Below are 18,389 nucleotides of genomic sequence, written 5' to 3' on the forward strand. Positions count from 1 at the left end.
GTCCCATCACAACAACAAACACGGACATAACTGTTTATAGTGACCCTGCAGAGAGAACTATAAGGTCTTTGATGCCAGGGGCAAACCTTAAGTATTATAAGTACTTCTTTTGAGCCTGCCTAAGAGGGAATATGATATCTTTCACACCTTCTTTCTGCTGTGTGCCACAGTTTTTTGTTTGTTGCTCAATGTGCAATTCTCCATGTTTTCTGTGTGTCCTGAATTTCTGTTGCATGTCCATGAAATGGGAAAAAGTGTTTGGTTTCCTTTACTTCCTTGGTGCATGAAATGACTGATCATAGCGTATTATTGAACCTTTTTTGTCCCAACGGCTATTCTTTGTTTTTGCTTTACTTCTTTCCTTGCTATTCCATCTCAGGACCAAGCACCACCTGCCAAGAAGATTCCTGTGCCAACCAAGGCATCTGCATCCAGCTGTGGGAAGGCTTCACTTGTGACTGTAATATGACATCATACTCTGGGAGTCAGTGCAATGACCGTGAGTACCAGCTATTCTTAACTCGAATTTTAGATGGTATGTTAGCTTAACAGGTGTTTGAATGCTAATGGCAGAGCTAGCTGATCATCTTCCTGGGAAACTAACTTTAAAAGCAAGATTACTTGAAGAAAGAGGATGATAATTATTTTCTCTTTGATCTGATATGAAAGTGCTTGAGTGCATTCTGTTTTCATATTTAACAACAAATGACATGAAAAGGGATTATTGATGTTCTTTTTATAGCAACCAGAAGGAACTGTGTGTGCTAGACAATAATCAGAGCTGTGCTACACCAACTAGTCACCTTTTAAAGTTTTCCAGCTGCAGAATCCAGTTCCTAATCAGCCTTGCCTAAATGGATACAAAAGATGGAAAAGTTTTCAGAGAAACCTATATGATGTTAATAGTGATTTATTCATGATGGGTGTCTTTGTGCTAAGGTTGGGAGAGTTTGGCCAGTTCTCACATTCATTTTGACTTAGCACACTCATCACGCTGTGACTTCCTGTTTTTTTTTTAAAAAAAATGATATAAAGCTCCTCTGACTGCCTTTCTGTGATGAGATTGGATGCTCACTACATCTTGAAGGTGCATTTAAAACTAGACTTAACCCCATAGACTTCACTTTAGGAAGCTCCACTAAGAAGATGCGTTCTTTGACTAAAAACAATAGCCACAAGTCACCCTGTGTTGACTTTTTCACATCAAAGTTTAATGTGGGCCGTGTCAGGCCATAAACCTAAATAGAAGTCTAATTAGGGAATGCTTAGACAGTATACCTGGAGATCTGGAATCACACTTCAACAGTTCATTTCTCAGGCATGAAGTAGCTAGTGGAAGAAAGGTAACTAACCCTTGTCTTATCAGCTACTTTTATTCTGCAAGCCCTCTCCTCAGCCCATCTGAGGTTCTGAGATGAATTAGTTGGTTAAGGGGGGGAAGTGGCTTTAGAGATGAGGAGCAGGGGGGAAATAGGACAGAGAAAAAGAAGAAGGATAAGAAGAGTTGTTTTGTATACCCTCCTTTTCTCTACCTTAAGGAGTCTCAAAGTGGCTTATAATCACATCCCATTCTTTTCCACACAGCAGTCACCTTGTGAGGTAGGTGAGGCTGAGAGAATTCTGAGAGAACTGTGACTGGCCCAAGGTCATCCAGCAGGCTTCATATGGAGGAGGAGTGGGGAATCAAACCTGGTTCTCTAGATTAGAGTCCACCACTCCACCATTTAAGCACCTCCTTGTGCTTTCCTACTGCAAATAGCCCCTCCTTCTCAAAAAACAAGGATCAAGAAGACGTGGGGGAAATCGAGGGAGCTGCGGGTCAAAATGCTACCGCACAACAAATAGTGTGAAATTGACCAATGCAAGTGGGAGAAACAGAAGAGTGAGGATGGCACAGCTGCTTGTGGGGAATCGGTCTAGATTAGAGTCCACTGCTTTTAACAACCTCACCATTTAAGCACCTCCTTGTGCTTTACTACTGCAAATAGCCCCTCTGCTGGTACTTCCCATGTTAATGGCAAACAAGGAGCTGGGAATCCTATGATTGTCACTGACTATGTCAGTCCACCATAAGAGAAAGGGCTAAGTGTGAGCTATAAATTATCCCTGCTTTTCAAAAAGGGGACCCGTTACATTTCCAGTGCTTGTGTTTATTTCTGACAAGGCAATGAAGTGATACCTCTATCCCACATCAGTATAGAAATCTTCCATTTGATAGGGCATTCATAAGGTGAGATTTAGTATTTACCCTATCAGGGAGAACTTTGACTTTCCAATGGAAGGTTATCTCAGGATGACTTTACTAAGGTCAAAAGGGCATCTGAGAATGAAAGTTTCAAGACATTCCAGAGTCTTGCAAGATACAGCTATTTCTTGTTGCTCACCATTCAGACTCCATGTATGGGATCAGATGTTTGAATGCTTTCCCCAAAGAATATCCCTTGACATAGAAGATAGATTCAGATTTATTTATTTTATTATTATTTATTTATCCCTTGACATAGAAGATAGATTCAGATGAGTAGCCGTGTTAGTTTGAAGCAGCAGAACAAAGTTGTAGTCCAGTGATACCTTTAAGACCAACCAGGTTTAATTTTGGGTATAAGCATCTGTGGGCATACCCATGAAAGTTTATACCCAGGATTAAGCCTGGTTGGTCTTAAAGGTGCCACTGGACTCAAACTTTGTTCCTCCATATAGAAAACAGACATATCAGGGAGACTCCCAGCCTATTTTCTATGCACCAGCAAATTTTATCACAGGGGAGGAATTAGGAGGGCAACCTGCCACATGCACTGTCAGAATGCCACCATCAAGGATGCACTGCAGAAATGAGATTTGCTGCATAGGCTGTTAAGCAAATTCTGAAAACCAGCCTAAGTGCAACGGAGACAGAAGTGCATCAGAGAGCACACAAGTAACCTTGCCATTTCCCCACAAGTTCACAACTCTGTCAAAGCTACTAAACATACCCTGAGATATGTCTGATGGCAGCTGCCTTTGCTGTCTCTGTCCTCTTTCTTCCACTTCCTTTTTTGTAGGCTCTCTTGTGTCCCCTTGCTGGGCACTTATCAGTCCCCCTAATGCCTTTCTGTGTGCATGCTTCTTTACCATTAATATCACACCTGGCAAATCATATTATGAAGCAACCGTACAGGAAACTCTGGAGGGGCTGTATTTAAATGAGTCCTGCCGAGAACTCTAAAGGAGTTCTTGATCCTGTATTCTCCCTTGCTCCCAATAAATTGGGCCTCATAATTCCAAACTACTGTGAATCCCATAATATACCAACATTAACAAATTCAGACAAGTTCAAAGTGTTAAAAAACCATTTTTGGAGTCTGTAAGCAGATATTCCTTTTTCCTTAGATGTAAAAAGACATCCAAGTGCTAACAAATTGATGTGAGAGCTGGACTGCATGCAGTGTTTCAGACCTGCACCCTAACACCCATATCTTGCATGCATTCACCACACATAAAGGGCATGCTTACCTGTTTTTATGAAAAAAAGTGTGGAAAAGATGCACAGAGAAATTAACAGGAGAAGTGTACAACCCACCTGAAGCATCTCTGCTGTGAAATGGGCAGCTGCAATGGCTGTCCTAAAACAATGTTTGCATCGCAGCGCTGGGTTTGCGGCAAGGCCTGTATATATATATGTCAAAAGTAGCTCTCACTCCTACAAGGAAACCACTGGTGATTCAGAAATGGTCATATGAAGATGTCTTCAGAAATGAGCGGCAAAGGTAAGTCCTGCAAACCGCTCTCAACCCACCCAGCTAGGATCTGCAAAAGGTAGGTTGCTGGATTTTTGTGTTACATTTGAAAATCTTTGCTTAGGACTGGGCTATGAAGTAGCAATTTTTGATGCCTATCACAGTTTAAGGCCGTACAGTGTAGGTGCAGACAGTGTCTCAGTAAGGTTGCACAAGTTTCTGGCTGTCCACTGTGCTCCGTATGCTAAGAGAGCCTCCTTATTCAAGCATGGAGGAAATGTTATGCTGATTCAGTCTCACAAAGTGGTTGGCTAGGAGAATAGCCTTCCTTTCAAAGTGTTGGCTCTAACAGTCTGCCACTGTCATCATGGGGTGAACATTATATTTGTGCATGTCTGTTAGGATGGTGCAATGTAGTAAGAAACTTTGTTATTGCAGAAATGGACTGCAGTGCACTGATAGAACTAACCATAGTAATCTTTGATATCTTCTATCACTGATGTATCACTGATGTATCACTGATATTTTTGCCTCTGCTTATTTTAGACTTTTGTATATTATACTAAGAGTACTAGCCAGATGGAGGCTTGTTTCCACGTTACATTCTTTGTCTTTCTTTTGTTCCACTCCTAGGAACGATCTACTCTTGTGGTACTATTTTAGCAGCCTCTGTGGTCAGGGAACTTTCAGCTCCTGCTTCTGGTTCCCTGATCCCAAAAAACTGTTGCAGCTGTACCATGTGTGTGTGTGCAGATCCCTTTTCTCACATGGCCAGACTACTTGTGTGAAACTTTTTTTTCTAAAAAAATGATGAAATTAAAAGATAGTGTGCAATCAGCCCTGAGTCCTGAGCTAAAGCTGTAGCTTATCAATGTGGCCTTGGAACACCTTGGCATAATCTGTCCTCCTGCCTTGAATAATACCTGTTTAGAGTGAAGACTAATACCCAGCAATGATTTGTAGCTTTCCTGATAAGAGCAGAGGTATATGTAGCTACTGTGGATGTTTTCTAAATATTTAGTTATGCCATTGATCCATTAAGCATTCTACATTACTTGTTGATGCAAATAAAACTGTTTGGAGACAGGAGTACGCTTGATCCATGCTTTCTCTTCCTATTGAGACCAACCGGATGGCTTAAAAAGAAACCCTTTGTGCCAGAGCTTTGGAGGTCTCTGCCTGTAACCCATCAATCACTCGCAGGACTGTCTAGGGCAAGCAGTCAAACTTTTTCAGACAGATTCCTGATAAAATGGCTGTTATGTCCACCTGTTGGGTATTGATTGGTTTTCTTCATTTTTATTGTCTGTGGGTATGTTCAAATTATAGGTTGTAATGTGGTATTGATCGACATTGTTAAAACAGGTATTTCGTTCAGCCAATGGGAGAAATAAATTGCACTTGTCTTCTGCATGTGAGTTCACATACACACTTCTAGACTGAATTTCATCCTCAAGGACATTGAGGCTTGGTTCAGATATTAACTTTGTGGCATGACTGGCACCTCTCCCTTGTCAGTGTATGTGTAACAGTAATGTTGGAAGTTCTGACACCTGTATGTAATTCCCATGCTAAACCTCACCTTCTACCAGGGCTACTGAGAGTAGAATATGAAGAACTCATTTGAGTTGGGTTGGGTATTCCATGTGAGGCTGAATTTTGTTGCTGAAATATAGGAGCAGCAAGCAAAGATAATATCTAGGTTTCTAAATGTAGCCATGTGGTATTGGAAGAGAAATTTTGGTTGCTAGGCAAAAGGTTAAACTCAAATCCTCAAAGGTGACATTTTCATATGCAGAGATGCCTAAACAGGTGGCTTCCAATAGTCTCAGGGCATGGATGAAACAGTGGTGTCAGGAGGAAGCATTGAGATTTTGGTACAATGTACAAGTCAGTGGAGTCAGACTCCATTTGAACTAAAATGGAAGAAAGCAATGTTACCCAAACCAGTCTTTGTGTCAGGGTGGGTTTGTGAAGAACATCTTTTACATGGGTAGAATTAAATGCAGATTATGGGACTGGGATCTTTTGAGTATAGTGTATACACAGTTTATAGCTGTGTTTAATAAGTTTCTCAGGGAAGGAAAGAAGAAGAAGAGGGGTACTGATACTGTAACCAGAGAGTAACTTTTTTTTTGTCGAACCAAGATATGAGATATATTACTTTAAACTAGTAGCCAATTAAAATTAACCTTGACCCAAACTGTGTGCCAGCAACATGGCTAGTCCGGAGAAAGCAGCCGGAAGAGAAGAGATAAGTGAGAGGTTACCAAAAATGGCACCAAATGAGGGGGTGAGTGGAGAAGGGTTTTCAGGTTAGGAAGAGATACAGTCCTAGTCAGAGGAGGATACTATGGGAGAAGACTGGCTGACTGGCCAAGAGTACAGAAGGGCAAAGATGAGAGATGGGAGCATGTAGAAAAATGTAAGTCAGTTTCAGGAAGGGAAGCAGAACAGGAGAAGGGGGGAAACCACAGTTTGCCTTGTCTTGATGAGCAAATCCAGTGATTTTGTTTCAGTAGTGATGAATTGAGGCTTGGGAGGAGAACCATGTATAAAGATGGGAGGCTTGGGATGCCCTTTTATGCACCTGGATTTAGATTCTGATGCAGTGGAAACTAGTAGAAATTAATGCAGAATTAGGATTCTCAATGGTGTTAGCCCAAAACTTAAGGATTCAGCTGCTCACTGGTGAATTTGTGGTTGCACTGTGATTGGTGGAACTTTAAGATCCCCCTGTTGATGAAAGGGTCAGAATCTGAGCTGTCATGTATCTGGGGGTTGTTGACTGACTTAACTCGGATGGCCAGCATGACTAATATCTCTTGACAACAGTGGGTAGATATCAAAAGATGGGTGCATGCATGCTTCTGCCTCTTCTGAGCCAGAGGATGAGAGCTCATGCAGAGTCACTTGGTAAGATCACTGATGAACTTGGTTTGAAATAGCATTAATACAGTGGGGCACAAGGCTTATGTGGAGGGGACAGGCAAGTAAGAGGTAAGATTGGACTGGTTTTGTAATGGTTCAGAAATGAGAAGGTACCAACACTGCTCCTCCAACTAACTGTTCCAGAAACCCTCCCAACTAATGTATGATGAGACATCATTGCCCTTACCATGGCAGTATTCAAATGAAGAAGATGAATGCTCACACCCTAGCTTGTTGTTATCAGGGCCATTACTTCGTGCATGGGCTGGATGACCTCTATAATTTCATTGCCAGTGCATTTCAGCTTGATTTACTTTGCAAAATCCCTTTTTATTGCCAGTGTTTAATTACCACCCATTCATTTCTAATGTGCCTGACTTATTACTTATTGATACTGAAAGCAGCAAGCATGGAGAGGCTCTGGCATGCAGGGAAATAAATCTACACACGCTTCATTAGCTGAGTGTGGATAAACCTGTTAGCAGTTAAATTTTGCCCAATAGTCTTCAAGGCTGTTTGTAAAACTCATTGGAAATCTCCAGTTTATTTGAAAGAGAAGCTGCCAGTAATTCAAGTTGTGGGCATTATGCCTTGACAAAGCAGGACACCCTACACACACCTACATACTTTCACCAATATGTCTTCTCCGCTGTGACCCTTTTTCCTCACCAGCCCATGCACCTGAAACAACGGCTTTAGTCCCAGGGAACAATCTAGTCTGGTGCTTCATTTTCATCACTAAACCCATTACTGATATTGTACATTCTATATAATTTAGAAGAAGGAAAAGATAGATTAAAATGAATGGATTGTTTATATCCTAGGATGGTATTGGACCTGGGCCCTTGCCTTTTATTTCACTGTTGGGCTTTGCTACCTCTTTTGCATCCCAGATCTTCACAGCAACCTCTGTAGAGTATACTTTTAAGTTTTGGAGCACTGTGCACCATGCGACAGTGGTATCTTCCAATGTGTAAGCAGCTCCACAAGCTGCTAAGTTCTTCTTAATAAGGTCCGCAGCCCCTCTCAGCAGCTGCAGAGCATCTGGCTGGGCTTCAGACCAAGAGCTTGTTTGGAAACAAGTCCACATAACATATTCTTTGTTTATTTATTTTCTACTGGGGCATTATGAATTAACCCTGCAAATAATGAAGATCAACATCAGAAAGAATTTATTTCCAAATGCTTTTTTAGATGATAATTGTTTAGAGTGAATCTGAGGAAAGCTGTCTACGGGATATCATATCTCATACCTATCCAGTTCTCCCTGTGGCAGTAAGGCTGCATGTATGCCACACATTCAGTGAGCTATCACACATAATGAATAATGCACTTTCAAACCATGTTCAATGCACTGTAGCAACCATTTGCAAGTGGATTTTGCCATTTCACACACAAAAATCCAGTTGCAAAGTGCATTGACAGTAGATTGAAAGTGCATTCATTAAAATTCTGGGAATTGTGTCATCATGATGGTAATGAAGATTCTCTTTTAGACATTCCCAGTCTTCCTCACATTAATAAAACTGTAAGTGTTCTCTGGGAAAAGAAAACCTAAGCCTATCATGTGGATTTGCCAAAAGAGTCAAACCAAGGGAAAGTTCTTCTGAAAATACAAGAGGAATGAATTCCCTCTAGGCAGGCCCATAGCTACGGTGGGGCTTTTTTCAATAATTTTAAATCATTTTTTAAAGCTGTGTGCTCCTTTAAGCAGAGTGGGATGTTGTAGCTGACTAATTCCCACACTGAGACAGGGTGTTGGAGTAGATGACTTCTAGGATGCTTTCTAACCCTGTGTCAAGAAACTGGTCTCGTTTAAGAGACTTTTTCTGCCTAAGCTTTCTTGACTATAGAAGTCATCCCCCCCCACCTGCTGGCTTGTTATCAGAATTGTTGCTCAGGCTGGCAGAAGTGATTAAACTTACAGCAGCTGAGAACTGTCATCTAAAGTGGTTGACAGCTTGTAATTTAGGGGTCTATCCTGGTAGCAGCTCTCTATTGGCTAAATGGCTTTTCTTTCTGCCACAAAATCCTGACTACAGGCCTGCCTCTAGGATCTCCATGTCTGTGCTAAACGTAGGCTTGCCACAGTCAACATGTGGGAAGCAGCATTGATGTCCTCAATTGCAATGGCTCCAAGAAGTGAACTTATGAGGATGGTAGTAGAAAGGATATAATTTGCCTCCTAGAGGGATTGAAAAACCTTTAGAGGATGTTTCTGCATGTTCTGTGGTCATGAACTGCTGTCAAAGACATCAGTAGGGTGGAAAAGACTTTGCACGTGGAAATTCAGTAGCCATGTATCTTACACATTTTGTCCCACCTTTCCTCCAATGACCTCAGGGATCTTCCCCTCTCCTATTTTTCCTCATAACAACCCTGCAAGGTAGGGTAGGCTGAGTGAGAGGGACTGGCCCAGTGTCACCCAGTGAAAGTCATGTCTGACTATGCATTTGAACTGGGTCTATATGGTCAGGTACTAGTCTGGCAGTCTAATAGATATACCACACTGAACCATTTTGTGTGTTTTTTTTTGTGTGTGTGTGTGTACCTGGAAGTCATAGTGACCTCTGGTGACTGACCCCTACTGGGGACCTGGAGGATATTTAGAGAGGTGGCTGAATAAAGCCTGCTCCCGCCTCCTGACTGCTGGTATTCTAAGGAGGTCTCCCATCCAAGTACTTGCCAGAGTCAACCCTGCTTAGCTCCCAAGATCTAATGAGACTGGGCTTGCCTGGGCTATCTAGGTCAGGGTGACCTTTTTGACAATTCCTTAGAAGTAACTATGGACTAAATCCATTCCATAAATTGTGGGTCTCAAATCTTTTTTGAGTGTTGTGGACACTTTTTGGCATTTTGGGAACAGGGAGTGGGCACCACCACAAGATGGCTGGCAGGAGAGGCAATCACAAAATGATTGTCAGGGGGTCCGGAGCCAATCAAAAAATGTTGAGAGATTACAGGACAAGCATGATGCAATGATGGGGGGGGGAGGCAGGTGCTTTTAAATGGGTGTTCCCTGCTGACCCAAAGGTGAGGCCTCCTGAGTTCTTCTGAAGCATCTCTATTTCCACTGAGGTGGAGGAACCACCAGCACTGGCTCTTTGCTTTGGGGGAGCTATGCTTTGTCAAAGGAGCAAATGGGTACCCAGAAATCTTTGGGTGATCACCATGATGTCCATGGGTGCTGCGCTACACTGGGGATCACTGCCATATTTACAGCATACAGATTTTTTTTTTAAGCAAGGAGACTATTAGCTTGTGCAATTCTCAAAATATCAAATGCTCTGATACGCTGGAGTTCCATCAAGTCTCTTTTTAAAAAATCATACGTTTCTGACAGTGGGGGAGAGGAAGATTGAAATGACAAGTCCAGGAGCAAATGCCTGTTTGTTATCCAACCTGTCTAATGTGTTAATTATTGGCTCTCATTGCAAGAGGACTGCCTATTGATCTCCAGTGGAGCTTAGCTGTGCCTGGTGACATATCTCAGCATTGTTACAGGCTTGTTACCCAGGGGCCGGTATGAGAGGCCCAGCTGTGAAGATTGTGGATTAGACACAAAAAATTTCAGTCTCAATGATTCAGATAATGATCTCCAAGAGGAAAACTTAGGTGGGTTACTGGGCAGCTTTAAATTAGACCCTATAGTTGTGAATGTGATGGAGGGGCTTTGGGGGGGGGATATACGTGATTGTGCATGAAGTTCCTTCAATTGCCTGTGAAGTTGTAAGGAGAATTAGACTTCCAATTATGCTTTGACTTTCCCCCTTACTTTAGTGGATGGCTTATTACAAAGGAGTTATCAGCAACATTAACACAGATAAAGGATAGATTTTAAAGATAGTAGATGTATCCCCGTTGGGAAGGGGCCATGGCTCAATGGTAGAGTACCAGCTTGACATATGGAAGGTCTCAGGTTCAATCCCTGGTACATTCAGTTAAAAGGACAAGGTAGTAGGTGATATGGAAACCTATGACCTAAGACCCCAGAGAGCTGCTGCCAGTTGTGGTAGACAATGCTGATCTTGATGGACCAATAGTCTGATTCAGTATAAAAGAAATTCCATGTGTGCCTTTTCATCAGTGATATTAGCCTAATAGAGAAAATCTCCAGTTTTGGCAGAGGACAACAGAAAGGAGCAATGGACAATGGGTCACTGACAGAGCACTCACCTTGCATGCAGAAAGTTCCAGAGTACTCTGAAGGATCTTGGGTAGAAGCTGTTGGGATAGATCTTTCTAGATCCTGGAAAGCCAGATAGGCCAGTAATCTGACTTGGTGTAAAGCGGCTGCACATGTAAGGCTGTCATCCCTACTCCATTTATTATCTCCCACTGCCATGCTTGCCACAACCAACTGTAGGACAAACCTCATAGGAACATTTAATATTTCACTCAGTGCAGCAAGCAAGCCTGTCAGCTGTATTTCCCTCTAGCCTGAGGCAGAGACCTGTATTGATTGGAACTGCCAGGTGTCCTTTATAACTAAATTCTGATGCTCAGAACTGCTCTGTTCATGGCTCTGTGATCTCTTAGCTTTAGTCATATGGCCATCCGTAGTAGTGGTCATGACATGGCTTTGATTAGGTGGAATGTGTTTGATTTGTGTCCATATCAGTTCCACACACAGTAATATTGCATTATCTAAAACTCACCTCATCCAAGTTCACCATAATAACTCTTTCTAGAAATATTCCCAGAGCAACAATCTCTTCCTTGCTAGTGCCTGCCAGCTAACTCAATCAATAGGGACCAGGAAGTAAAAACTAAACTAATCTCACTTCTGCCTGGAGGCTACAGATTGTTCCTATTACATCGACTCATATAATTCTAGAATTTTAGAAGCCGTAAGGGGCCTAAAGAACATCCATTTCAACCCCCTGCACCCATTATTATGCATCACTACCAACTGAAACAGCTCCCTACCCTCCTCTAAAGGACAGCCCTTCAAATATGTAAAAAAAGTATTTTTATCCCCCCTCAATCTCCTCCAGGCTGAACATTCCCAGTTCCCACTCTCTTCATAAGGTTTAGTCTTCAAAACCCTAATCTTCCTCATTGCTCTCTTCTGGACCTACTCTGACGTTTCTGTGTCCTTCCTATTAAAAGACCTCCAGAAATTACTATATAAAGGTTGGAAAGAAATCTATTAAACCTATATTCTGACCTGTTCATCTTTGTAGGATGGTATGTTTCCAGCCTGTGAACATTATGAACTCTCCAAGGTTCTGAAGCATCTAATACAGCTTGCTTGACTCCAGTATTAATAATGCACCTGTCAAACATAAATGGTTCCTTTCTTTCCAATGGACATGGTGGCCGTCATCTCAAAAGAAATGTGGTCAGGGGCCTATTCATCTTCCTCATGCGCTGCTTTCCAACTTAATTGCATTGCTTGGCCCTATAAAAGCCTCTGTCAGGTTTGCTGATTTCTCATAACTATCTGTCATAGTGTCTCCTTTCCCCCCTCCAAATTGCACTAAATGACCTTCCAACTGCTACATCTCTGCCCTGCTGATCTCAGGTGAATGATGAAGATGGATGACAGGTATCACAGACCATCAGTCATGTGACTGGTATCCCTAGTAAGCATCTGTGTCTTTTATAGTTCATCTGCCACAGATCTTTCCTCAGCTGAATGGAAGACCAAAACTGCAGAATGCCCAGCACTGCAGAGTACCCAGCGCTACAATAAAATATAAATAGGATCTCCAAAGCATGTCCTGCCAACTTGGAATACAATAAATTTGCCAGCTAACAAGCTCTGTAGCTGGACCTTCAATGCCAACTTGATCAGCAGACATTAGCAGATGATAATTGTGGTAGATGCTGTACAGGTGGTCGCTGAACATCAAGCAGAAAGCAGACTATATTTGTATGATTCTTTGGTAACACTTTAGGACTGATGAAAATATGCAATATGTAGGCTACTTTGGTTGCGACCAGGATAGCCCAGGATAGCCTGATCTCACCAGATCTGAAAAGCTAAGCAGGGTCAGCCTTGGCTAGTATTTAGATGGAAGGCCTGCAAGGAATACCAAGGTTGTGACATGGAGACAGGCAAACCACATCTGAATGTCTCTTGCCTTGAAAACCTCACAGGGTCGCTATAAGTCAAATGTGACTTGATGGCCCAAAGAAAGTTACTTTGAATAATTAAAAGAGAAATTCCAGGAATTTTTTGTAAAGGGTTAGACAACTTGTCAATAAGTATATCACTGGAAGACACTGTATTCTTAGCTCAAGAATTGGGGGACATATGTTTAATTGCCCTCTTTATTATAAAAATACCCTGTGTGTGTGATGATAGCATGTCAAGGAGGAAGGCAGAATATTTTTGCAAAGTTTGTGTACAGTGATAATTTTATGTAAAGCCACATTAAAATGCAGTTCCTGATGTGTATTTCAAGGAGATGTATACAACTCTGAGAGCTACCACATACTTATAATTATTAGACTTGATTGTCCTATCATCACGTCACAGGTGGAAGTCTCTTCTAGTTTGTCATAAATAGTATTAAGACCGGTCAATCTCATTCCAGTGATTTTTCTCATTTATAGTATTCTGATTTTCTTGATGAAAAATGGGAATGAGGTATAGGAAAAGCTTATCTAGGGTCAGCTTCATGAGATGATGCCTTTTCTTCCAGTCTCCTAAAGCCCGTAAGACTTGGGCTGTAATAGTGTAGCCCATTTTAAGTACAGCAGACCTTCCAATGCATGCCACTGCAGCCAGAATAGGGATGCTGGCAGACAGCATACTAGGCAGATGGTTCCCTGCCCACACATCTCTATTTCTGAAGAGCCCCCAATGTTTATGTTAGCAGTGAGGAGTTTGGGTGATTAAAAATAGAGAGTTGTTTGTTGTCTCCTCTTTAGAAGAGCTAAAATGAATTTCTTTTTTAAAAACAAAAAGGGTAACCAAAAAAAGCAACTGATGTAATGGATATATTTCTCAACTGCTAGAAAACAGGACCTGCCAAACAGCTCACAGATCTCTGAAGTATCCAAACCAGGAACTGCCTTGTTTGCTTTCCAATCCGCCAGGTGGCACTGTGGCTCTATAAGTCATCCTGCACAATGCTGGCGTCCAAAGAACAAACCACAAATGAAGTTTAGAAGCATCCATTTCACTCTGGCTAGCTTCCTCCCCCCCTCCCCTCCAAATTAATCCTCCAAAGAGGTTTTCCAAGATCACAAGCTCTATTTGGCTGTGGGCAGTTTTCATTTCCCCTCCCTGCTGACAAACTGGCATGGTTCTGTCATCACATAGGACCATTTGAAAAGCTGCTGCAGGCTATATGAGAAACCAAATTTGGGGGTGGGGATCCATTAAACAGTAGTGTGCCTTCTGAGGGGACATTAGGATAAGTTATCGTAGACTGACATGTCCACAGAGTGTCGATGTGTAAACTCTGGGTGAATCTGAGAGAGAGAGATTTCTTTTTTATCCTATAGTGATTTAGTGAACAGTTCTCTCTGTGAAAAAGTGTGTGTATGTTAAGTGCCATTGAATCACAGCTGACTTAATGGCAACCCCATAGGGTTTTCAAGGAATGAGACCAGCAGGTGTTTTGCCATTGCTTTCCCCTGCAAAACAACCCTGGAATTCCTTGGTTGTCTCCCATCCAGATACCAACCATGGCCAAACCCCGCTTAACTTCTGTGATATGAAAAGATTGAGCCAGCCTGGGTTATCCAGATCAGATCCTGTGAATATGAGTGTTACTGAATTTGGCAGCTGTAGAGACTTCCTATATCTCACACCTTCAGTCCTGGGTTCTGATCATCACCATTGAGGTATGCTAAGAGCTCAGCTAGGAATGAATATCAGTATCTGGGAAACTTAATTGACCATTCTAGATTTGAGCTTTGACATTTTAGAAAATTGTCCATGATTCCCAGTTGGTATTGTGCCACGTAAAGATCCTCAGGCTTGTTAGGTTAGAGTTCCTGAGTAGAGATAATTATGAATCTCCTGTTTTGACCCCAAAATTCCCTGTTGTCATTGTACCTCTCCATTGAACCGATTGAATTTATGGATCTTTGTTTTTGTTCTAGTTTCTTTACACTCAAATTTCTCCCACAAAACATACAGATATTTCAGCGTGCATCCTGTTATCAGCATTATACGTAAATATGTAAATGAAGTACATTGCAGATACAAATATTGTATAAATTGCATATCCAAATCATATACCATGCATATGTAATACAAGCAAAGCTACCAACCCAAAAGTGAAACGCAGAGCATGGAAACCATTAATAAAACTCAAACAAATGTGGGAAAGAAACCAATTTGGAAACATTTGCACATTCTATCTTTGGAGTTGCTTCACTGTACTGGAGCTGTCCAGTCACATTCCGCGCTCCCCCCCCCCCCCGGGGTTTTTGCCTTCTGTTTGTAGTCTGGCTTTCTCATTTTCATAGGGTATCATGATTCTGCAGGCAAGGACCTCATGGCCCTTGGAAACGGGATCTTTTCAGCAAAGCAATAGAACCCGCAAGTTCATTTCAGAATGGCTTCTTTATACTCTCCTTCTGCATTTTCAGAGCCCGAACTAAATTGGTGGCGTTGCTTTAAATAATGAGTCTCTTTCTCTAGCTGTTGCAAAGGTTACACACGTAGCTCAGGGCTCATTTGGACCCAAAGTCCTGAATCTGCAGATTTCTGCTGGGCAGATATTAATCCAATGGTCTCTGCTGTAAATAACTACAGTAAATGCCACACAATGAATCTTTTCTGGGCAGGATGAGCACTTTCTGTCATGGAGCCACCACTAGGAAGTGATGTGAAGTCACCACTAATTGTCTGACAAGGGAACACGAAAGTAAGTGCCCCCTTTGCTTCTTATTCCCTTCTCAGCAAAAAGCAAAGGCGCAGGACCCATTACAAGGATGTCTCTGCTCTGATTTGGCAGGTGATTATTCCTCTGAGCCAATTGGCCTAACATTTCACCCACCCATCCAATGATTTTTGGAAGGTCATCCACTGAGCCCATAAACATGGGCAATTGAACTAGGAACTGGAATGGTTTGTTCTCTCTGTAATACGTTCAGAGATGGTCATTAGGATGGATTATATTGAAATCATTCTGAAGTATTGTTAGATCAGAGTCTCTGTCATTCCAGTGCAGTGAAGAGTCACTGGCTGGCTAGAATCATTACAGAGGTCTTAATATAGTGACTAACATTCTGATGTTTGAAAATTTGGGCTTTGGAACATATTATCAGCGGGCATTTGGATGACAGCTAGTACCAATTAAATGAGTGGGCCACTGTCTGCCATAGAATTAGGCACTGGGAATACCTATTGAAATCAATAGTTTTAAGCATATCTGATTTTGTATTGAATAGTGGTTGCAACATTTAATAAAAACCCTAAGGGAGGGAATCATAGAGCCTAGTGGGCAGCCATGTTCGTGTGAAGCAGTAGAACAAATCTGTAGTCCACTGTCACCTTTATGACCAACAAAGGTTTGTTCAAGGTATGAGCTTTTGTGTGCATGCACACTTTTTCAAATACATTGGAATGGAAAGTAACAGTTCAAACTTATAGACAGGCTGAACAGCAAATTAGCATATAACCATGATGAAGATGTTTTAAGATATGTGGAATACAAAACTAAATAACAAGCTAAGGTTATAAGGTCAACAGCTGTTTTTGATTTAATTAAGGGACAGAATCAGTGAGGCAATAAATATGTTAAAATAGGAGATAGATGTGTAAGGTATCCTTTCTAATTGTGGGAAGTAAGGTGCAATGCTCCATTCATCACCTCTCAGGCATGGAGGTAACCAATAGCATTTTTTCTTCTTCTTTAGGGTGTCAGCAAGAATCATGCTATTCAATTGTATGCATGTTTGCTTGGATGCAGGTCTTGCTAATTTTGATAGGACTTTCCCCCAAAAGAAATCTGGATAGGATTGTAGCCTTATAGTGGGATCTGAAGCAGAGTTACACCTTTCTAAACCAATGGACTTCAATGGACCTAGAAAACTGTAACTCTCATGAGGATGGCACTGTTAGTTGCTTAGATGCCAGAATGTTCACTTGATTCATCGGCTTCAAAGAAATCCCATCCTACTTCCTCACTGCACTAGAAGCCATTTAACAGTACAATGTTTAAAACAATAACAGACATGCAAAAAGCTTTTACTAAATCTCCGATTAATAACTCAGAGACATTATAGCCCTCCAAATAAAAACAGCCCCAAGAGTCTTGGGTCGACATCACTTTAACTCCAAAAGCATAAACAGCTCAGTTACAAATAAATCTCCCCAAAGCCCACTGGAATAAAGCTAATTTCCAATGTGTGTGGAATCCCAAAGAGGGCTGTGTGCACTGTTCTGGTGAACAGAGGAACATTCACTGAGGGCCAGCACCTCTGTTTCAGCTCAGTAAAAAGGAAGGCAAGCAGGAGCTCCAACTCCCCTCTATGCTGCAGGTTTCAGCTGAATTGGTCCTGCCCTCATTTTTTAAACAGATATTCCCCACAGCTGCTATGTGGCTGTAGGGAGAGTGGGTCAGGACTGGGAAGTCAAGTCCTCATATTTACCATCTGTAATGCCTAGACTTCACATTCCTGGGATCCCAGATCACCACAGACTGTGACAGCAGCCATGAAATTAAAAGACGCCTGCTCCTTGGGAGGAAAGCGATGGCGAACCTAAATAGCATGATAAAAAGTAGAGACATCACTTTGCCAACAAAAGTCCGCATGGTCAAAGCAATGGTATTCCCAGTAGTCATGTATGGCTGCGAGAGTTGGACTATAAGGAAGGCCGAGCGCCAAAGAATAGATTCTTTTGAACTATGGTGCTGGAGAAGACTCTTGAGAGTCCCTTGGACTGCAAGGAGATCAAATCAGTCAATCCTAAAAGAAATCAACCCTGACTGTTCCCTGGAAGGCCAGATAATGAAACTGAAGCTCAAATACTTTGGCCACCAAATGAGAAGGGAACACTCCCCAGAGAAGACCCTGATGCTGGGAAAGATTGAAGGTCAAAGAAGACAGGGACGGTAAAGGATGAGATGGTTAGACAGTGTCATAGATGCAACGAACATGAAATTGAGGACAGTGGAAGACAGGAGGGCCTGGCGGGATCTGGTCCATGGGGTCGCGAAGAGTCAGACTCGACTGTGCGACTGAACAACAAATGCCTAGACTGGTCCCAAGAAGGCTGATGAAGTTACATTTGCAGATGGAACTTTCCAGGAAGAGGGCTCTGCAGGAAGGAATCACTGAGCTAGGGAGTGGTCCTAGAGACAGATAGAGAGGTGGTTCCACAATAAGGGATAAGCCGTGCATATAAAGACATAGACGAGAGCCTCCTAAGAACCAGGGAAAGCAGAGACTTGTTTAAATTTAAGGCACTGAAGAATATGGCTGTCTGCTTCGCCCATCAGTCCTTCAAATCTTCCATCATTCAATGCATAGTCTAAGCATCAGCCTCAGGTTATGTCTTTCTCTTAGGATCTGCTGCAGCTGTGTCTTTCTTTTGCTATGGCCTCATGGGGGAGGGCTTTCCTCTAATCCCTTCCACCATCTATTAGTCTGCCTCGGGGGCTAATGATACATGCAGAAATGCATGCAAGTGAGCTGTGCCACAATTATGCACATGTGAATGAAACCTCTCCAGGACAGGGGAATGTAGAGCAAAGAAGTGGCTGAGGGTACTTAACCTTTTTCTCAGCCATTATGCCATTGTTCCAGTTTATCACCTTCTTGTGCCTC

The 18,389-nt window shown here is 42.1% G+C and overlaps 1 protein-coding gene across 1 annotated transcript in view; it reads left to right on the top strand.

Annotated features, from left to right (window-relative positions):
* Nucleotides 1-18,389, top strand: part of NRXN3 (neurexin 3) — a 1,635,269-nt gene that overhangs the window by 713,657 nt on the left and 903,223 nt on the right. Inside the window, exon 16 of the mRNA XM_015418345.1 lies at nt 380-499. Within this exon, the coding sequence (XP_015273831.1) occupies nt 380-499 (120 nt within the window). The remainder of the gene's footprint in view (nt 1-379; nt 500-18,389) is intronic.

Source organism: Gekko japonicus, unplaced genomic scaffold (genome assembly GCF_001447785.1).
Source record: "Gekko japonicus isolate JY-2015 unplaced genomic scaffold, Gekko_japonicus_V1.1 scaffold3, whole genome shotgun sequence".
NCBI classification, from domain to species: Eukaryota; Metazoa; Chordata; class Lepidosauria; order Squamata; family Gekkonidae; genus Gekko; species Gekko japonicus.